This window comes from Corythoichthys intestinalis, chromosome 17, assembly GCF_030265065.1.
Source record: "Corythoichthys intestinalis isolate RoL2023-P3 chromosome 17, ASM3026506v1, whole genome shotgun sequence".
In the NCBI taxonomy this organism is placed as follows: domain Eukaryota; kingdom Metazoa; phylum Chordata; class Actinopteri; order Syngnathiformes; family Syngnathidae; genus Corythoichthys; species Corythoichthys intestinalis.
Window position 1 is genome coordinate 29,248,160 of NC_080411.1, and position 22,170 is coordinate 29,270,329.

General features: G+C 39.0%; 1 protein-coding gene across 1 annotated transcript; it reads right to left on the reverse strand.

Annotated features, from left to right (window-relative positions):
- Nucleotides 1-3,534: 3,534 nt before the first annotated feature.
- LOC130906024 (guanine nucleotide-binding protein subunit alpha-11-like) lies at nucleotides 3,535-20,217 on the reverse strand. The gene is made up of 7 exons (XM_057819894.1): nucleotides 19,705-20,217; nucleotides 15,349-15,533; nucleotides 12,856-13,010; nucleotides 12,658-12,786; nucleotides 9,578-9,707; nucleotides 9,148-9,301; nucleotides 3,535-5,184 (listed from the first exon to the last, which is right to left on the reverse strand). Exons 1-7 carry the CDS (start codon nucleotides 19,832-19,834, stop codon nucleotides 4,997-4,999), a joined length of 1,071 nt encoding a protein of 356 aa, XP_057675877.1. The 5' UTR covers nucleotides 19,835-20,217; the 3' UTR covers nucleotides 3,535-4,996.
- Nucleotides 20,218-22,170: the final 1,953 nt, after the last annotated feature.

Below are 22,170 nucleotides of genomic sequence, written 5' to 3' on the forward strand. Positions count from 1 at the left end.
AAAGTTGTTAAAATTGCTCCCGTTATTGCATTAGTTTCCTTCTGTCTATTTTCTACATAGGAAAGTCTTTCGTCGTTTAATAATAGATTCAAGTCAAGATTTTACTGATTTAGGAGTATTTTATATAAAAAGTTACTTAGGATCGCTAGGAAGGTTCTCTACAACAGAGCCTTCCTGAGAAGTCAACTGCTTTACGAACAGCCGCCAAGTCTGTCATTTCCCATCTACAGTAGTTCTATATGCATGTGATATCTAGCGTAGCATCAAGTGGCCGTAGATTGTAGGCTGTCGGCTACAGTCAGGAAATATTGGAGCCAACTAGCCTAGCATCGCGTTTGCAACGCCGTCACAACTCCCTTCTTTCCTTCCCACTCCCGCTCTTCTCTCTCCGTGTCTATCTTTTCTTGCGTCATTCAACCAAGGTAGTAATGCATAATAACGCACTCCTTTACATCCTCAGTAATAATAGTAAGTAATTAATTAGATTACTCACTACTGAAAAAAAATAACGCCGTTATACTCTAACGCCGTTATTAACAACACTGCCAGCCACAATTACAATACATGATGTATAGTGTAGTCCAGTGCCGGTTCTAGGATGTTTCTGAAATAGGGCCCAAGAAGGGGCCACAACACATGTAACACTCAGGGGTCAAGTGTCGCTGCCATCTTTGTTCAGTGTTTGTTTTGGTCAACAAGGCAATAAGCAGCATGTGCTGCTTGTGGCAGTAAGAACAGTCAAGCAAAGATGAACCATTAAAGTTTGTAACAATTCCTGTTCAATATAAAACAGGAATTAGCAACTCAAAGTCTGAATATTTATTTAACAAACTGCTTATTGTGAAGTGAGCTAAAGGTAGGTTATTCACTATAAAGCACTCGTATATTAAATTTGCGCTTGCACGCCAAAGCAAATAAAGCAATCAAATTCGACCTTGTATATTGAAACATATTAGCATTCCGCATTGTGTGTTGGATTGACTCAGAGTTCAATTTGCATGTTCATATCAGACAAAGAAAGGCTTAATTTTTTTTTCCAACGTGTGGCCTTGTAAAACAAAAAAAAACAAAATAATAAATGAATAGATAATACAGTGGGTCAAATAAGTATTTAGTCAACCACCAATTGTCCAAGTTCTCCTACTTGAAAAGATTAGAGAGGCCTGTAATTGTCAACGTGGGTAAACCTCAACCATGAGAGACAGAATGTGGGGAAAAAAACAGAAAATCACATTGTTTGATTTTTAAATAATTTATTTCCAAATTACAGTGGAAAATAAATATTTGGTCACCTACAAACAAGCAAGATTTCTGGCTGTCAAAGAAGTCTAACTTCTTCTAACAAGGTCTAAAAGAGGTCTAACGAGGCTCCACTCATTAACTGTATTAATGGCACCTGTTTTAACTCATTATCAGTATAAAAGATGCCTGTCCACAATTCCGGTCAGTCACACTCCAAACTCCACTATGGCTAAGACCAAAGAGCTGTCAAAAGACACCAGAGACAAAATTGTAGACCTGCACCAGGCTGGGAAGACTGAATCTGCAATAGGTAAAACACTTGGTGTAAAGAAATTAACTGTGGGAGCAATTATTAGAAAATGGAAGACATACAAGACCACTGGTAATCTCCCTCGATCTGTGGCTTCATTCAAGATCTCACCGTGTGGTGTCAAAATGATAACAAGAACTGTGAGCAAAAATCCCAGACCACACGGGGGGACCTAGTGAATGACCTACAGAGAGCTTGGACTCAGTAATAAAGGCTACTATCAGTAACATAATGTGCCGCAAGGGATTCAAATCCTGCAATGCCAGACGTGTCCCCCTGCTGAAGAAAGTACGCATCCAGGCCCGTCTGCGGTTCGCTAGAGAGCATTTGGATGATCCACAAGAGGACTGGGAGAATGTGTTATGGTCAGATGAAACCAAAATAGAACTTTTGGGTAGAAACACAGGTTCTCGTGTTTGGAGGAGAAAGAATACTGAATTGCATCCGAAGAACACCATACCCACTGTGAAGCATGGGGCTGGAAACATCATGCTTTGGGGCTGTTTTTCTGCAAAGGGACCAGGACGACTGATCTGTGTAAAGGAAAGAATGAATGGGGCCATGTACTGTATAGAGAGATTTTGAGTGAAAATCTCCTTCCATCAGCAAAGGCATTGAAGATGAGACGTGGCTGGGTCTTTCAGCATGACAATGATCCCAAACACACAGCCAGGGCAACAAAGGAGTGGCTTCGTAAGAAGCATTTCAAGGTCCTGGACTGGCCTAGCCAGTCTCCAGATCTCAACCCCATAGAAAATCTGTGGAGGGAGTTGAAAGTCCGTGTTGCCTAACAACAGCCCCAAAACATCACTGCTCTAGAGGAGATCTGCATGGAGGAATGGGTCAAAATACCAGCAAACAGTGTGTGCAAAGCTTGTGAAGAGTTACATGTAACGGGTACACAGAAAGTGTATCCGTTGTAGCACGTGGAAACCTCCCCGCCGATTCCTTCATGTAAGGACGCTAACGGCTGCGCCGTTGGCTCAAGCTTTATTGGCGCAGTGGTTACCGAACTTGCCTGCCGACTGGAATTCGTCGCGGCGCGCGGGTTCGCGTCCCAGCCTAGTCAGAGGTGGGAGCGGAACGCGGGGCGGCACAGAACAGACTCGGGTTACAAATGGGGGCTCGTCCGGGATCGGCAGCGAAGGTTTCGGGGGGAGAGTGTAACGGGTACACAGAAAGTGTATCCGTTGTAGCACGTGGAAACCTCCCCGCCGATTCCTTCATGTAAGGACGCTAACGGCTGCGCCGTTGGCTCGAGCTTTATTGGCGCAGTGGTTACCGAACTTGCCTGCCGACTAGAATTCATCGCGGCGCGCGGGTTCACGTCCCAGCCTAGTCAGAGGTGGGAGCGGAACGTGGGGCGGCACAGAACAGACTCGGGTTACAAAAGGCAAGTTCGGTAACCACTGCGCCAATAAAGCTCGAGCCAACGGCACAGCCGTTGGCGCCCTTACATGAAGGAATCGGCGGGGAGGTTTCCATGTGCTACAACGGCTACACGTTCTGTGTACCCGTTACACTCTTCCCCCGAAACCTTCGCTGCCGATCCCGGACGAGCGCCCATTTGTAACCCGAGTCTGTTCTGTGCCGCCCCGCGTTCCGCTCCCACCTCTGACTTGGCGCCCTTACATGAAGGAATCGGCGGGGAGGTTTCCACGTGCTACAACGGATACACGTTCTGTGCCGCCCCGCGTTCCGCTCCCACCTCTGGCTAGGCTGGGACGCGAACCCGCGCGCCGCGATGAATTCTAGGGGAGGTTTCCACGTGCTACAACGGATACACTTTCTGTGTACCCGTTACATACAGAAAACGTTTGGCCTCCGTTATTGCCAACAAAGGGTACATAACAAAGTCTTGAGATGAACTTTTGATATTGACCAAATACTTATTTTTTCACCATGATTTGCAAATAAATTCTTTAAAAATCAAACAATGTGATTTTCTGGGGGGTTTTTTCACATTCTGGCTCGCATGGTTGAGGTTTACCCATGTTGACAATTACAGACCTATCTAATATTTTCAAGTGGGAGAACTTGCACAATTAGTGGTTGACTAAATACTTATTTGCCCCACTGTACTAATTTTAAAATCGAGTTTAATTTAAATGAGTTTTGTTACACCTCCTTTGTAATGAAATCATGAGCATAAAATGAGTAACAATCTTTTAAACCTTGGAACCCATTTTGCCTCTTCGGTCTCATATTGTTAAAAAGAACAGTGCTGTCAGAAATGATTAACATCTAATCATTGCATATTTGTTAATTTGACTTCCTTTATGTTCTTTCACCTAACTTGTTTCTGCAGTTTGACAACTATGCATAAAGTGAGGACAGTTGTTTGCTGAAAAGGATGACAACCACACATGGACACGTCACATGCCAAAGCATGCTCCAGTTTGACAGTATCTCATTAGTGTCAACCTATGATTCTAAGTGGCCCCATCTTAGCCGATTAAGACCTAATATCAACCAAGTGCGCTCTATTTGGCATTCAATGCTTTAAGATGGTAATTTTCAACTAAATCAACTCTACGCAATTGGCCGATAATAACTTGAAATTAGCATTAAAGACTGTCAAAGATGAAAGCAAGACATTACACAACACAAAATACAAATAAAATAAAAATGAAAAAAATGAAATGACAAGATGAAAACAAATATAGGGTAAAAATAATAATAAAACAGACAGAATCAATACAAAGATAGCAACATAAATCAAAACGAACACAAAAGATGAAAACAAAATTAGATTAATTTTTTTTTTAAAAAAGCAACAGACAATATGAAACAAGGATAATGACCAGGGAAAAAATGAAACTAGACTAAGAAAGAACAAGAGGCAGAGACAAAATATGAAACACTTTAACAGAAAAATGACAAAAACAATGATGTAAGATGAAATAAAGGAAAATATAATCAGACTCCATACAAATTAAGTCCATTATTTGCTGTATTTTCTTTATTTTTATTATTATTTTGTTTTCGTCTTATTTTTGCTTACTTGTTGTTAAGGGTAATCTAATGAAAATTGCCTCAATTAGTCGCTATTGACATCATTTATATTTTTTCATTCCAACAGGAGGAACACTTGGCAATGATCAATATATACATTGACAATGTACAATGTAAAACAAACACACCAAACTTAGCCAGAAGTAGCAACAAATCAAGTATCTACCACTATGTTATTTGAATGTGCTGTAGGCCCATTTACTTGTCACATCCTCTGTCTTTCAATTCTATTTCTTGAAAATTGTGCCTTTGTTGCTTTGCAAAAACAAGAGCGATGCACTTTAGTTCAAGCAGCAATTTCGGCCTAACCGGTTTTGACAGTCTTGCATCAACATTAGAAAAAACTTGAACCTAGACAATAATAACACACTATAGCATATATTTTTTTCAATGGGCTGCTTGTAGCTTCAACGCCATGACAAGGTTCCTTCACGACATGGTAAAGTCGATGATTTCTCGGAAGAGGGTATCCTTGACGCTTGAGAAGACCACTTTGGCATTTTTGGTGTCTGTGGCACAGGTGTAGTGAAAGAACATGGGCTTTCTGTGGCCCCTGTGTGGAATCTTGTAGAGCTCAAGGAAGAATTTTTGAGCGTGTTTGGCATTGTGCGGAGGCCCTGGTAGCGGAGATGAGAGTCTCGAGTTAACAAAGAGTCAACTTGACTTTGACTAGATATGTACAGTGTTAGCCAAAAGTATTGGCACCCCTGAAATTCTGTCAGATAATGCTCAATTTCTCCCAGAAAATGATTGCAATTACAAATGCTTTGGTAGGAATATCTTCATTTATTTTGCTTGCAATGAAAAAACACAAAAGTGAATGGAAAAAAAAAAATCATTGTTATTTTACACAAAACTCAAAAAATGGGCTGGACAAGTGTTGGCACCCTTTGAAAAATCATGTAATGCTTCTCTCATTTGGGTAATTAACAGCACCTGTTACTTACCTGTGGCACATAACAGGTGGTGGCAATAACTACATCACACTTGCTGCCAGTTAAAATTGATTTAAGTAGACTCAACCTCTGTCCTGTGTCCTTGTATGTACCACATTGAGCATGGAGAAAAGAAAGCCGACCAAATGACTGTCTGAGGACTTGAGAAGCAAAATTGTGAGGAAGCATGGGCAATCTCAAGGCTACAAGTCCATCTCCAAAGACCCGAATGTTCCTGTGTCTACCGTGCGCAGTTTCATCAATAAGTGTAAATCCCATGGCACTGAGGCTAACCTCCCTAGATGTGGACGGAAAAGAAAAATTGACACAAAAGATTGTGGGGATGGTGGATAAAGCACCTTAACAACATCCAAACAAGTTCAAGCTGTCCGAAGGTACAACCGTGTCAATCTGTACTATCCGTCGGCGTCTGAATGAAAAGAGACTCTATGGTAGGATACCCAGGAAGACCCTACTTCTGACCCAGAGACATAAAAAAGCCAGGCTGGAGTTTGCCAAAACTTACATGAGAAAGCCAAAAACATTTTGGAGGAATGTTCTCTGGTCAGATGAGACAAAAGTAAAGCTTTTTGGGAAAAGGCATCAACATAGGGTTTGCAGAGAAAAAACAAGGCTTTCAAAGAAAAAAACACGGTCCCTAAAGTCAAACATAGCGGAGATTCCCTGATGATTTTTGGGGTTGCTTTGCTGCCTCTGGGACTGGACTGCTTGACCGTGTGCATGTATTATGAAGTCTGAAGACTACCAACAAATTTTGCAGCATAACGTAGGGCCCAGTGTGAGAAAGCTGGGTCTCCCTCAGAGGTTATGGGTCTTCCAGCAGGACAATGACCCAAAACACACTTCCGAAAGCACTAGAAAATGGTTTGAGAGAAAGCAATGGAGACTTCTGAAATGGCCAGCAATGAGTTCAGACCTGAATCCCATAGAACACCTGTGGAGAGATCTGAAAATGGCAGTTTGGAGAAGGCGCCCTTCAAATCTGAGACCTGGAGCAGTTGGCCAAAGAAGAGTGGTCTAAAAGTCCACCAGAGCATTGTAAGAATCGCATTGATGAATCCCGGAAGCGATTGTTAGCAGTTTTTCTGTCTAAAGGTTTTGCTACCAAGTATTAGGCTGACGGTGCCAATACTTTTGTCCAGCCCATTTTCTCTGTTGTGATTTTTCATTGCAAGCAAAATCAATGAAGATAATACTACCGAAGCCTTTGTAATTGCAATCATTTTCTGGGAGAAATTGAGCATTATCTGACAGAATTGCAGGGGTGCCAATACTTTTGCCCAGCAGTGTATGTATCATGTCATTTGTTTTTGCCAAGCTTGAAAGAAAACTGTGTGCAAAGACATAAGTTATCGAAGACCAAATGGGACAGAATGAAATACATAAATACATCTTTCAATAGACACTAAAATGTGTCATTAATTAATTAAAATACCGTATTTTTCGGACTCTAAGTCGCACTTGAGCATAAGTCGCACCAGCCATAAAATGCCCAACGAAGAGGAAAAAAAATTAAAGTCGCACTGGAGTATAAGTCGCATTTTTGGGGGAAATATACCTGATAAAAATCCAACACTTAGAACAGATATGTCATCTTGAAAGGCAATTTAAAAAAAAAAAAATACAATAGAGAACAACAGGCTGAATAAGTGCACAGCATGAAAATGTTACATGATGCATGAACAACGAAATGCGAACCTCTTGGCCAATATGTTAACGTAACATAGCTATTAAGAGTTATTCAGATTACTATAGCATAAAGAACATGCTAACAAGTTTACCTAACCATCAGTGTCACTCCAAAACACCAAAATAGCATGTGAAATGATATAATAATGCAGTGCTTCTCGATTATTTTCTGTTACGCCCCCCCAAGGAAGACGTAAATGTTTCACGCCCCCCCCAAACTCTCTGCCGCCACTGTAAATAGTATCATTTGTCTATAAAATTACAAGTACGCCTCAGCCTAACATTGTGTCCTTTTTTGCAATCAAAAAAAAAAAAGTAACAGATCAACTTATAATAAAGTACAACTTTAATAACATTGTTTTGTTTGTAACAGAAAAGACTTAAGGCGCAACAATTTGCCTGAATTTAAAAGAAAGTCACATCCAAACTGTAAAATTACACTCAAGGTACATTTTTGACCATTTGATACTGAAAAATAAAATATAATAAAATCAGTAAATAAAAACAAATTCAATTTGACAATATGACAGGACAATATGCCAAAAAATTTGACCGAAAAAACAAAACTGAATAGAAGAAAAAAAAAAGTGTCTTTGGAAAGAAGGACAGTTTTTATTTTCGCCGCTCACAGCACCTCCTTTGCAATGGTGTGGGGTTATTTTGCACTGCGCATGCTCACTGGATTACTGATATAACACTGACAAAGCGGGACGATTGTTGGCAATATTCGGCACGTTTTCGATGAAAAATAATCAAGCGGCTTATCAATGAGATTGGGGTCTAATGTCTTTAAGTGGCGTCTTATTTGATTTGGTTTCCGGCTGTCCGCTATAATCATTTTTAGACACAGTAAACGGTGGTCTTTCGTCATCTCCCACTGTATTAAAAGTCCAAGCCAAAAGGCGAACGGCCTGAAAAAAGCGCATTCTCGGCGGCCGAGGAGAACCGTAGGTGAGGGCGGTCGTCGTGACGATCCCAAGCCGAAAATGGCACCCCTCGGGCGGACACGTGAGAACCGGAGAAGACAGTGGGTCGCTGCGTGAGTCCGGTGTTGTGCCGAAAAAAAGGCCGGAAAACGGCTTTCGAAAACGGCGCACAGCTCTTCTTATGTCTTTTCGGTGTGCACTGTGCTCTTGCTTAATTAAAAAATACTGCGCGCACTCCGAAAATGAGAGCGCCACTGCCACCCGTTGAGTGGATGCGGAAGTACACCTCATTCAAATACGGCACAAAAAAAAACAAAAACATGTTCCCCCGAGGTCACATGCGCCACCCCTGGCACCCCATGATTTGAGAAGTACTGTAATAATGTGTTAACAATTTCACACACAAGTCGCTCCTGAGTATAAGTCGCACCCCCAGCCAAACTATGAAAAAAAACTGTGACTTATAGTCCGAAAAATACGGTACCAGCTCTTTCAATGTAAAAACACATGTAATTATTTCACTGTTTAATAAATTATTTCATGGACACATGTTTCAGTACTTCATGAACTTATGTTATCTGCGACACCAAGACGCAACGATTGTGTTGCGGAATGACCTCGAAGACGCAAACTTTTATTACGGCCTCCAAAGCGGTACGAAGCGGCGCTCATTCGGCATGAAAAACGAATAGAACTGGGTTGGAAGCCACAACAAAAAACAGATGCTATTGAAAAATTTGAGCAATGCTGTCTGTCTTGAACATAAATGAATGCTAATGAAGATCAAAGACATTTGAAACCGTGTCAATGTTGCATCAAAGTTGCATAATTTACTCAATGACACTTAATGACATCATAATTATCCATTCATATCCATCCAGGTGCAGTGTTATGATTGTGACAGTGTTATGATCAGCATTCAAAACAAGGGCAACCAAACACTGCCATGTGGCAGGCCAGGAAAAGTCATCATGTCAGAGAAATAGGGCAAGAGAGTAAGAGTACATACCTGTGTACTGCGGGAAATATGTGGCCACATCTGAATGCTGGATTTTCTCCTCCAGAAGGTCTGTCTTGTTGAGGAAAAGGATGAAGGAAGTCTCGCTGAACCACGGGTACTCTACGAGGGTCTTGAACAATGCCAAGCTCTCTTCCATCCGATTCTGAAGGAAAAGATAGAAGAAAGACACAAACAAAATGACAACACATGTAGTTAGGAAAAGAAAACAAAAAACAAGAAAATTTAAGTACATCACAGTCAGAAAGCAAATACAATATAACAATGCTAAGACAGCAACAACAACAACCAAAACATATTAGATAAACAAAAAAGTCAAATAAAAAGACAAATCATAGATCTAAAAAAAAACACATCTAGAAGCTTGAAACAAGATTCCAATAATACCAAAATGGCAAAAAAAAGGAGTTTTAAAGTTTACATGTGTGGGGTCCTCAAGCATGACGCTGTCATACTCATTGAGGGCGGCCAGGAAGATGATAGAAATGACGTTATCCATGCAGTGGATCCACTTCCTCCTTTCCGAACGCTGACCACCAACATCCACCATCCTACACACCAAATAAGCATCACAACTTCACTTCAGTTTCCTGGACATTTCTTTCACTGACAATAAGCATCTCACACATGGTTTTTAAATCTATTATAGATCAGAAACCTAGAAATCGTTTATGTTGCGAAAATTATTTTATTGTCAAAGGGATACTAAAAATTGTTAAACATAAAAAAAAAATACATATTTTAAAAAAATACTTGTTTTCTTAAATTTAATTTATTTATTTGTCACATTATTTGTTGTAAAATCATGATAAATGTTTAGGTCTGAATAACAGATATTTTCGCCAAAGTCAGAAATTTGGAGGGAGAAAAACAAGAAAACTAGAGGTTTTAGACTGTTGTTTTTTTGTTTTTTTTTTCTGAGTTCTGAGAGCAAATGTTTAGTCCCTGAATGTCATACATGAAACCAAAAGTCTTTTCATCTCTCCCTAGACTCTTGTGCATGTCACTGACTCACTCTCATGTACCAGCCTGACACGCTTTCCTGGGTTTGATCTTCATGGTACACAGGTATAGTGGGGCAAATAAGTATTTAGTTCGCCACTAATTGTGCAAGTTCTCGCACTTGAAAATATTAGACAGGTCTGTAATTGTCAACATGGGTAAACCTCAACTATGAGAGACAGAATGTGGGGGAAGGAAAAAAAAACTGAAAATCAAATTGATTTTTAAAGAATTTATTTGCAAATCATGATGGAAAATAAGTATTTGGTCAATACCAAAAGTTCATCTCAATACTTTGTTATGTACCCTTTGTTGGCAATAACAGAGGCAAAACTATTTATGTAACTCTTTACAAGCTTTTCACACACAGTTGCTGGTATTTTGGCCCATTCCTCCATGCAGATCTCCTCTAGAGCAGTGCTGTCTTGGGGCTGTCGTTGGGCAACACAGACTTTCAACTCCCTCCACAGACTTTCTATGGGGTTGAGATCTGGAGACTGGCTAAGCCACTCCAGGACCTTGAAATGCTTCTTACGAAGCCACCACTTTGTTGCCCTGGCTGTGTGTTTGTGATCATTGTCATACTGAAAGACCCAGCCACGTCTCATCTTCAATCCCCTTGCTGATGGAAGGAGATTTTCACTCAAAATCTCTCGATACATGGCCCCATTTATTCTTTCCTTTACACAGATCAGTCGTCCTGGTCCCTTTGCAGAAAAACAGCCCCTAAGCATGACGTTTCCACATGCATGCTTCACAGTGGGTATGGTGTTCTTCAGATGCAATTCGGTATTCTTTCTCCTCCAAACACGAGAACCTGTGTTTCTAACAAAAAGTTCTATTTTGGTTTCATCTGACCATAACACATCCACCCAGTCCTCTTCTGGATCATCCAAATGCTCTCTAGCGAACCGTAGACGAGCCTGGACGTGTACTTTCTTCAGCAGGGGGACACGTCTGGCAGTGCATGATTTGAGTCCCTGGCGGCGCATTGTGTTACTGTGGTCCCAGCTCTCTGTAGGTCATTCACGAGGTCCCCCCGTGTGGTTCTGGGATTTTTGCTCACCGTTCTTGTTATCATTTTGATGCCACGGGGTGAGATCTTGCATGGAGCCCCAGATCGAGGGAGATTATCAGTGTTCTTGTATGTCTTCCATTTTTTAATAATTGCTCCCACAGTTTATTTCCTTACACCAAGCGTTTTACCTATTGCAGATTCAATCTTCCCAGCCTGGTGCAAGTCTACAATTTTTTCTCTGGTGTCCTTCGACTGCTCCTTGGTCTTGGCCATAGTGGAGTTTGGAGTGTGACTGACTGAGGCTTCAGACAGGTGTCTTTTATACCAATAATGAGTTAAAACAGGTGCCATTAATACAGGTAACGAGTGGAGCCTCGTTAGACCTCGTTAGAAGAAGTTAGACCTCTTTGACAGCCAGAAATCTTGTTTGTTTGTAGGTGTCTCTTTGTAACTGACAAGTCGGGTCGCAGTGCACATGCAGACAGCAAAAAATAAATAAATAATATGTTCAATTCACTGACATACTGACATGTGATCAGCATGGATAGTTAGCTCTGTTTGGTTCAAATGCACACGTTTTTTTGGAACAACAAATAGAGGGGGGAAAAACAAGCTTGTTGAATTAAAAGGGCAATGCAAAGGAAAATTGATCAGATATTTAAGAGAAATGAAAGGGTTGATGAGATTTATTTTATTTGGGAGGTTCAGAACATGTTCCATGCTAATGTGCACTTTGGATGTATTTTTGTTCATTATTGTGAGGCTACTTATTTATTTCTTTATAACTTAAAAAAAAAAAAAAGTAATATTTGCTTCATCTTCAAAATATATTCCACTTCACTGTGCGTATTGTAAGTCATTTGTACTTATTTTTTGTTAACGTATTTTACTTTTATTATTTTGAAAACAACAAGTCAATGTTTACATTATCTTCAATTTTAATGTACGTCCTATGTTCTTGAATAGTTAAAATTCAGGTTTTGTATTTAGATTTAAGGAAATGAGGGAAAATAAAAATAATATGATGGAGTTTTAGGATTAAAAGCTTGAACTCATAACTGTAAGGCGTCGTGCTAGTCAGTCAGCTACCATTTTTAAAAAATTGTTATTATTTTCTGTTCTTTATAAGTTTTACTTTCTTTTTCATATGCTTATACAAAACAAAGCAAGGAAGCAACCTGAGTATAGAAAAAGCTCCAAGATGGGAGTATTGAACATTGCTTGTTTTGTGGTCTGGTGCATTTTGGAAAGAATCTATATGAAACGCTACATTCCATAATGTACTTTTAAACTAAAAGGGGTTTAGCAATCTCAGGACAAGAAGTTTCCAAGATGATAAATGCTAAAAATTTGTATGCTAAAATGTTGAAATATAGCAACCCAGGAACGTAAACAGACTTAATGTCAACGTTTTATTTTCGAGGCTCAGAAAAAATCTTTTTAAATGTGTGGTACCTAAAAATGAAAGTGTTTTACTCTACCTGAACGTAATGCCCTTTATTTGAAAAGGGTACTCAATGATGCCCGTGGTGGGGACACGAACCCTCAAGATGTCCTGCAAATTAGGGATGTAACCCGGGGCGGTGATTCGGTCCATTTCACTGAAGTAACTGTGACACGTTTTGGTCATTATTTTGTTGTTTTTACTTTTTATCTCAAAAAGTATATGAAAACCTTACTATTTGGCTGAATCGGTCAGGTGGAATTCACGTCTTCGGTAATAGCAGTCCTGAAGGCCGTGATCATTCCACAAATTTTTTATGGCGTTCACCTGCCACGACTCCAACCTTTCCACCTTCTCGACCTGCACTTCACTCAGACGCTCCGCCAAGGCCTAGAACACCCGTCAGAAAGGGATACAATCATTTAGCGTTTGAGCAATGCATTGTTATTTTCATCAACAATAACGAAAATATTTCGTCGGTGAACAATTTTTTCATGACGATGACGTGACGATCTAAAAATGTGTCTTGGCACACCAAAACATAACGAGATGAATGCCAGTCTTCGCCTGATGACGAGCGAAGAACGAGACCAAAATGCGCCATAGTTTGTGACGTATGGTTAAAATGTGTGACATTTTCTTATTGTTGGTGTTGTCAGCCTACATTATAGCAGTGTTTAGTTGTGTAACTCATGTGACCTGTCCCCCCCCCCCCACAACACTCACACACTCACTGGTAAGATAAGACACAAGACAGATATATACATTCAACATACTGTACATAAGTACTGTATTTGTTTATTATAACAATAAATCAACAAGATGGCATTAACATTAACATTCTGTTAAAGCGATCCATGGATAGAAAGACTTGTAGTTCTTAAAAGATAAATGTTAGTACAAGTTATAGAAATTCTATATTAAAACCCCTGCTAAGTTTTCGTTTTGATAAAATTTGTAAAATTTTCAATCAAAAAATAAACTAGTAGCTCGCCATTGTTGATGTCAATAATTACACAATGCTCATTTTGCTGAAACCCATAAAATCAGTCGCACCCAAGCGCCAGCAGAAGGCGACAAAACACCAAAAAACACAAGTAACAAGTTCACATGACACTGTGCTGTCATTTTAATCAATTTGAGTGGGGCATGTGCATTAATTGCGTTAAATATTTTAACGTGATTAATTTAAAAAATTAATTACTGCCCGTTAACGCAAAAGTTTTGACAGCCCTGCTTTAAAGGTATGTCATGAGTGATCATTACACACTAAATGTAACTCAATGTTATCATACCATTCACGTTCACGCTAGCAAAAGCATAAACTTTAGCGTGGCAATTGTCCTCTTAAACTCTTGAACAATATTTTACATAGGGCGGAAAACACACAGGTGACTTGAAGTTCCGCTCTGAGACCCCCAATTTAGTCAACTTTTTAAATTGTTCAATATTCATGTGTGATACATCATTGGAAAGCTTAAAATAAGTTTTTTAAAAAGCAAAACCCTATCTGGAGGTGAGAGCAGAATTACAGACGGCATGATTTTAACGAGATATTATCAGGTAATTACCTTGTTTCAATCCAAGAACTCCATGTAGCATGTATCACTGAGTGTCAAGACACAGTTGTGAATTACCACAGCTGGATTTTGGGGGGATTTTATGGAGGAAACAGGGTTTATATAACAAGGATCGCGATGCCGAAATCGCAGACATCAAGGAGTGGTCGAGATTGTCTTTTTCATATGTTTACCCTTTTAAATGTTTTTTTTTTTTTTTCATTTTTCTATTTTTGGATCAATTATTTATCATCTAACATATCGGAGAAAATGTGACAGTAACAAAAAAAAGACAATTAAGCGATAGTTATGAGGTAGATATCTGTGACTTTTTTACAGACGCCATTTTTTTTTCATTGTGAGATCATTTGTTTAAAAGTTTAAAATATGAGAGTGAATAATTTTTTTAAGTCAATTTTTTTTAAATGAAATATGAGACATCAATGATTCTAAGCTAAAAACGACAGACATTTTGAATAATAAATATAATTAATTACTTTTGTCTTATGGCTGGGTTGAAACAAAAGTGGTTGCGCGACGTCTGTAAACGGGGGTTTTCAGGGTAAAACGGACAAATTAAAAATAGTTGGATGGCTTAATGTGCCATGAATCTGCTATGGCAGCATATAGACATATTGTTCTATCAAACACAACAGTTGTTTTGACTTAAAATACAGCAGTTTCTTTTACAGAGGAGTGTAAGAGCAGAAACTGCTTTTTCAGTATTGACTGTGTTTTCCGCCATATACAGTTCATGGCGTCCAGGAGGGTATAATTATTGAAAAAAAATGTACTGTTTTCCTCCTAGTGTTTATTATCATCGTAAAGTTGCCGTTGTCTTTGAAGATGCTACAATATTGTATATGTCTATCAATGTTCATTCGAAATTGTTGGAAACGCTTATTTATTTATTTTTATTTTTTGGATGAAAACTTTATAATTTTACAGACGAAAGCAGTTTGAGTAATCGTCGAGTTTTCATCGACAAAAATTAGACAAACACATTTTGAAATGCCTAAAAGATGAGTAAGACTATTAAGTATTTTCATCCAAAAGACGAAAAGGGCTGCCAAAAAGACAACTGCTATGAAGACAACTCACTAGAACGGAATGTTGGCGAGCAAGGTACATTAACAATTAGTGCAGCACGTAGGGCGGAGTTCCCTCACCAGGTTTTGATTGTCAGCGTAGTCCACGCGGAGGATTCTCATGGCTTCAATGAGTGTTTGCATAGCGGTGACCACATTCTGGCACACTAACCGAATGAAGGACATCCGCTGGCTCTCGCTATATCCGTTACCATGGAGGATGCGGATCTGCTTGAGAAAAGTGCTCTTGCCACTCTCTGCTGTCCCTGGAGGGTGGGAACAAAGCCATTAAAAATTGACCACAAGTGACCCAATACTTATTTTTTTATATCATACATAAGCCTGTCACACGGTAAATAAAAATGAAGGCGGTAATTTTTCCGCTATTTTTTATTTTTGCCGGAGACGAATCTGTAAAAATGGGCGGAGCTGGGCTTGGGGTCAACAGCCCAGTTGCTTATTCACGGTTTAACCAGCGAACATGGATGAAGAACGCTCCATCATGGAGGTGAAAAGTCACAAAGTGATTCATGATGTAGCAGGTCGTCATTATAAGGACAACATTAAAAAGGAAGCTGTATGTTGTCCAATTTTGTGTGTTTTTCTGGCAATGATATCAAACACACGACGTGCTGACAACTTTTTTATTAACACATGGCGCTTAAAAAAACACTTCAACCTGTGGCTCTTGGCAGACTGTGTAGAGAAACTGCCTCTCTCACTCCCGTGTCATCAGATGCCAAAACAACAACACTGTTGCGTGCGCTTCATGGTGCCTCGGAAAACATCCAATCAAATTATTACACATGGAACGCCTATGGCCATAAACGCCATAGCAGAAGCTCTGAGGGGGAAAGTTTTCATTTGCCCTAGTGCAATTTTATTTTTTTCTTGAAAAAGACATTTTATTTATTCTGTGTTTCTGTGCAGTATTAATATTGTTGTCTTTTACTTAAAAGAGGCATGGTCTATTGTTTTTAGTTGTGATTTCTTAAAAAGTATTTTTGAATTTAAGAGTAAACATTTATTGCGTTTAAATGGGTGTACCTGATCTATTAATATATACTGTATTCTCACAGTGTTGTATTTTTTATTTATTTATTTATTTTATTTGGGGGGGGGGGGGCAATAATATCGCATATCGCAATTTATGAAATAAATTATCGCACACTAAAATTTGTTATCGCGACAGGCCTAACAATTGATTTTCTGAATGACAGTTTTCATTATTCATCACATTTTAAAACATTAGACAAGAAAGTGAAAGAAAGTTTTTTTTCTCTTTGTGTGAAGCAAAGATCAAACCTGGTGAGACCGCGTTTAGGAGGTTCCCTGGATAACAACAACAAATATTTAGAACAAGATTTTTGTGGAGGGAGTGTATCCTGTAAACGATAGGGGAAGATGTTTTTCATCCAGCAATGACGGTACTTGCATTGTGTTGCAGATTTGTTCCACTTTCTTTTCACTTTTCTTTAAAAATCATGAAAAAAATTTTTTTTTAAAGAAAACATACTAGTCAACAAATCTATTTGCTGACATGTTAAAGCCCGAAGCAGCAACAGAATAAATGAATACAATTGTGGACAAAATATGAGTCCATGATGAAAACGTTTTTGCAGATTTAGCAATGGCGTAGGTTTGCATAGGGACGTTAGGGACAAAACACTACCTAAACTTTTCAGGATGCTCAGATTCTCTCCACCAACTTTTAAGCGACCTTATTAACATTATATAATGACTTCAGTTATATAGGTAATTTACATTGTCTTCCCATGTTTTAATTGTTGTAATTGACCCGACCATTATTAAGTGAATTATTTTTATGATGTTCAGACTTACATGTACCTTTTTTCAGTTGCTGAATGTGCCTTCCATTTTTTCCCTCCAAAACACACATTTGATTGGCTAATGACTTGACGCCCCCACCACACACACACACGCATTAGATATTAGAGATATAAGGGATATTAGAAGTTTTTTTCAGCAAGTAGCAGCCACTGTATGAAATATAAAAAGACATCAATGTTGTGGAAGTGGGGAACACAACACTAATCACGCTACTGAAAGTCCGACTTGCATCAGAATTAGCATAACATTAAACTTTGTGAACTTGCTAACCTGCAAAACTGGTGTAGGACGCTGCTTAGAGAGAAGTGTCCTCCTGTATGTGTTTTCTACTGTTAATGTTAATTAAACTGTAAAAAATGTAATGAACCATGGTTTACCCCCATCTCACTAATTTTAATTTTTATTTTATTTCTGTGGTCTTAAAGCAGCCCACAGGAGTTTCGTTTTTTTGTTGAGTTTGGCTGTGCTTGTGGACAAAAATAGTTGTGTGTTACCTGAAGGACGGCTTCATTTTTATTTATTTTTGTTTATCTCTGACAAAGACGTTTTTTCAATTATATTTAATTTCCTAAATTAGACAATATTGAGTGGTCTTAAGACAATTTTTTATATTTTGCATCCATGGATAGTTAAGAGATGATTAACAAGCTTGTATTTATTGTGTATGTTAATATAATTTATGTTCAAATAATGCAATTTAAATTTGCTCATAAAATCCGCACATTTTTTCTGGAAGTTTTAAAAATGTTTTAGTAGTTTTTGAAAGCAAAGGTTTGAATTGAACAGTGTAGGCTGTTCAATTAATATAAGTCAATACAGATTTATTTTGCATTGATCATCATAAATGTCCCGTCTTCGGCAAAAAAGTGTACATGCAGGTTTTGACATATAATCCCTACCAATGTGGAGACCAAACCTACGCCCTTGATTTAGTATGAAGAGCTTGTAACTGACATATTAGTTGAACCTGAGAAAGTCAAAAGTGCATACTTATATTTAGACCTAACGTCTGATAAGGAAGAAAATAATGTTTAAACAAAAAAAACAAAAAAAAACACCATTGCTGTGATGACTGTAACGCAGTGCTTCTCAATTATTTTCTGTCACGCCCCCCAAGGAAGAAGAAAATTGTTTCGCGCCCCCCCCCCAAACTCTCTGCCGCCACTGTAAATAGTATCATTTGTCTATAAAATAACTTTTATAAATACGCATCTGCCTAACATTGTGTCCTTTTTTTCTAATAAAGAAAAAAAGTAACATAGATCAACTTATAATAAAGTATAACTTTATTAACATTGTTTTGTTTGTAACAGAGAAGACTTGACGTGCATCAATTATCCTGAATTTAAAAAAAATAATTCACATCCAAACTAAAAAATACACTCAAGGTACATTTTTGACCATTTGATACAGAAAAATAAAATGTAATAAAATCAGTAAATAATAACAAATTAAAATTGATTAGAAACATTCACTCATGAGGACAATGTGCCAAAAAATTTGACCGAAAAAACAAATCTGAATAAAAGAGAAAAAAAAATGTCCTTGGACAGGAGAGTTTTTATTTTTGCTGCACACAGTATTTACCTCCTTTGCAATGGTGTGGAGTTATTTTGCAATTAGCATGCTAACAATGCTCACTGGTTTACTGATATAACACTGACAAAGCAGGACGATTGTTGGCAATATTCGGCACGTTTTCACTGAAAAAATCAAGCGGCTTAACAATGAGATTGGGGTCTAATGTCATTAAGTGGCGTCTTAATTGATTTGGCTTCTGGCTGTCTGCTATAATTATTTTTCGACACAGTAAACAGTGGTCTTTCATCATCACCCACTGTATTAAAAGTCAAAGCTAAAAGGCAAACGGCACGAAAAAAGCGCATTCACGGCGGCCGAGGAAGAACCGTAGGTGAGGGCGGTCGTCGTGACGATCCCAAGCCGAAAATGGCACTTCTCGGGCGGCGACGTGAGAACCGGACAAGACAGTAGGTCGCTGCGTGAGTGAGTCCGGTCGGAAAACGGCTTTCGAAAACGGCGGTGGCACACTGCTCTTCATGTCTGTTGTCTGTGTGTGCTGAGTGCTCTTCCTTAGTTCAAAAATACTGCGCGCACTCTGAAAATGAGCGCGCCACTACCACCTACTGAGTGGATGTGCAAGTACACTTTATTCCAGTACGGCAAAAAACAAAACAAAAAAAAAAAACATGTTCCCCGAGGTCACATGCGCCCCCCCGGCATCGCTCTGCGCCCCCCCAGGGGGGCGCGCCCCACTATTTGAGAAGTACTTCTGTAACGACAGTTACACTATAAGCAGTATTGTTTGTTTTTCTCCACTATTTCCCATCACCAAATGAAATTGTTTTTTCAATTTATTAAATGATTCTCTCCACTAGTATGCACAAGATAAAGCTATACACTTTAAAGTGTGTCTACCTTTTCCAGCTAAAGTACAAAAAAATATATATTTATTGCAAAATAAGAAATATGATATGAAAATAAAAGTATAGTCCTTATATGCATGTTTAACAGACACGTTATGACTTTTTTGGGGGGGGGGGATAAATATTTAAGGGAACGACTCACCTAAAAAGAGAAGCTTGTAGGCACGTTCATTCTCTTTCCTATCATGTTCCAGTTGCCTCTCGATGGCCCTGTTGATCCTACGTCTCTCGACTTCTTCGGGAGGCAGGCAGAGATTCGGGCAACAGTCCATGGCGACAATATTGCCACTGTTTAGACTGCTGTGCAGATACGGGGCCACATTCCTGTGAAGCGAGCAAGGCAAGGATGGTAAAAAAGGAGGGTTAAAAAGAATGACGGCTCTGGGCGAACACCTCAGTCGCAGATAAACGTCTCTGCCTGGTAATGTTACGAGCTGTCAAAACACATGTAATAAACATCCAGGAAAGGGAGTTTCATAATGGTTAGCGTAAAGAATGAAGAGGGTGTGTCAGTAAAGACTTTTGACAGCAGTACTTCCTCGTCCTGGAAAAAAAAAAAAAAAAATCTTATTTGAAATTTCAGGTCTGGAAGACACAACAGCCGACATAATGACATATTACAGTGCAACCCTCTTTTGATGAAATCGCCATTCTACAAAAATGCAGCACCCAGTAATTTAATATTAATCATCTTTTGCAGAGGATGTATAAGTTAGATTATACAGTTGTGGTCAAAAGTTTACATACACTTGTGTGAAGGACATAATGTCATGGCTCTCTTGAGTTTCCAGTTATTTCGACAACTCTGATTTTTCTCCGATAGAGTGATTGGAATAGATGCTTCTTTGTCACAAAAAACATTCATGAAGTTTGGTTCTTTTATGACTTTATTATGGGTTAACAGAAAAAGTGATCAAATCTGCTGGGTCAAAAATATTCTTGTGAGTGATTATTGACTTGAACAATCATTGACTTGAACAAGTCAGGAAAGTCACTTGGAGCCATTTCAAAGCAGCTGCAGGTCCCAAGAGCAACAGTGCAAACAATTGTTTGTAAGTATAAAGTGCATGGCACTGTTTTGTCACTGCCACGATCAGGCACGATCAGGAAGAAAACGCAAGCTATCACCATCTGCTGAGAGAAAATTGGTCAGGAGAGTGAAGATTAAACCGAGAATCACCAAAAAGCAGATCTGCCAAGAATTGGAAGCTGCTGGATCACAGGTGTCAGTGTCCACGATCAAGCGTGTTTTGCATCTCCATGGACTGAGAGGCTGCTGGCAAGAAGGAAGCCCTTGCTCCAAAAGCGGCACCTTAAGGCTCGACTGAAGTTTGCTGCTGATCACATGGACAAAGATAAGACCTTCTGGAGGAGAGTTCTGTGGTCAGACGAAACAAAAATCGAGCTGCTTGGCCACAATGCCCAGCAATATGTTTGGAGGAGAAAATGTGAGGCCTTTAACCCCAAGTACACCATGCCTACCGTCAAGCACGGTGGTGGTAGTATTATGCTGTGGGGCTGTTTTGCTGCCAATGGAACTGGTGCTTTACAGAGAGTAAATGGGATAATGAAGAAGGAGGATTACCTTCAAATTCTTCAAGATAACCTAACGTCATCAGCCCGAAGATTGGGTCTTGGGCGCAGTTGGGTGTTCCAGCAGGACAATGACCCCAAACACACATCAAAAGTGGTAATGGAATGGCTAAATCAGGCTAGAATTAAGGTTTTCGAATGGCCTTCCCAAAGTCCTGACTTAAACCCCATTGAGAACTTGTGGACAATGCTGAAGAAACAAGTCCATGTCAGAAAGCCATCAAATTTAACTGAACTGCACCAATTCTGTCAAGAGGAGTGGTCAAAGATTCAACCAGAAGCTTGCCAGAAGCTTGTGGATGGCTACCAAAAGTTTTTAAATACTTTTATGCCAAAACTGTTCTTCAAGTGAGGACAAAGTTTTCAATCATGTGGTGTCTTTAAAGCGCCGTAAAAAATGAAGTATATGATACAGAGCGGTGCCCTCAACATGACTCGAAAGAACGGATTTTAACCTCTCCCAGTTTTTGGCACCGATTGACCACGGAAAACCGGAGATATGATCCTTTTAACTTCAAAATAGTAATTATGAAGGAGCTCTTCACTATTCAAACTGGGAACTATTTTCTCCACCAGAGGGCAGTAATGCTCTTTGGACGAATAGTGCTTCATTTATGTAATTTTTTTCTCTCGTTAGATTTCAATGTTTGTTTGTTTTTTTCTTTGGCTTAGTGTGGTTATGTAATGGGTTATTGTACAGTATCATTATAACAATAGTCCATTCCATATAGATATACTTTGTGCTCAGATAAAAAATACCTTTGTTTAAAAAAAAAAAAATCCAGGAAAAATATAAGCAGTTAGTCACAATGCTACGCATTACTTGAGTATTCGTTTCACCAATTTTTTTTTTTTTTTTGACGACTACTTTTGCTATTACTTGAGTAATATAATTTTGAAGTAATGCTACTCTTACTTGAGTAAAAATTTTGGCTAATCTACCCATCTCTGGCTCATTTCTTCTGGTAACAGAGAAAATAATGTATAAAGACAAATAAACGACACCACTTACGAG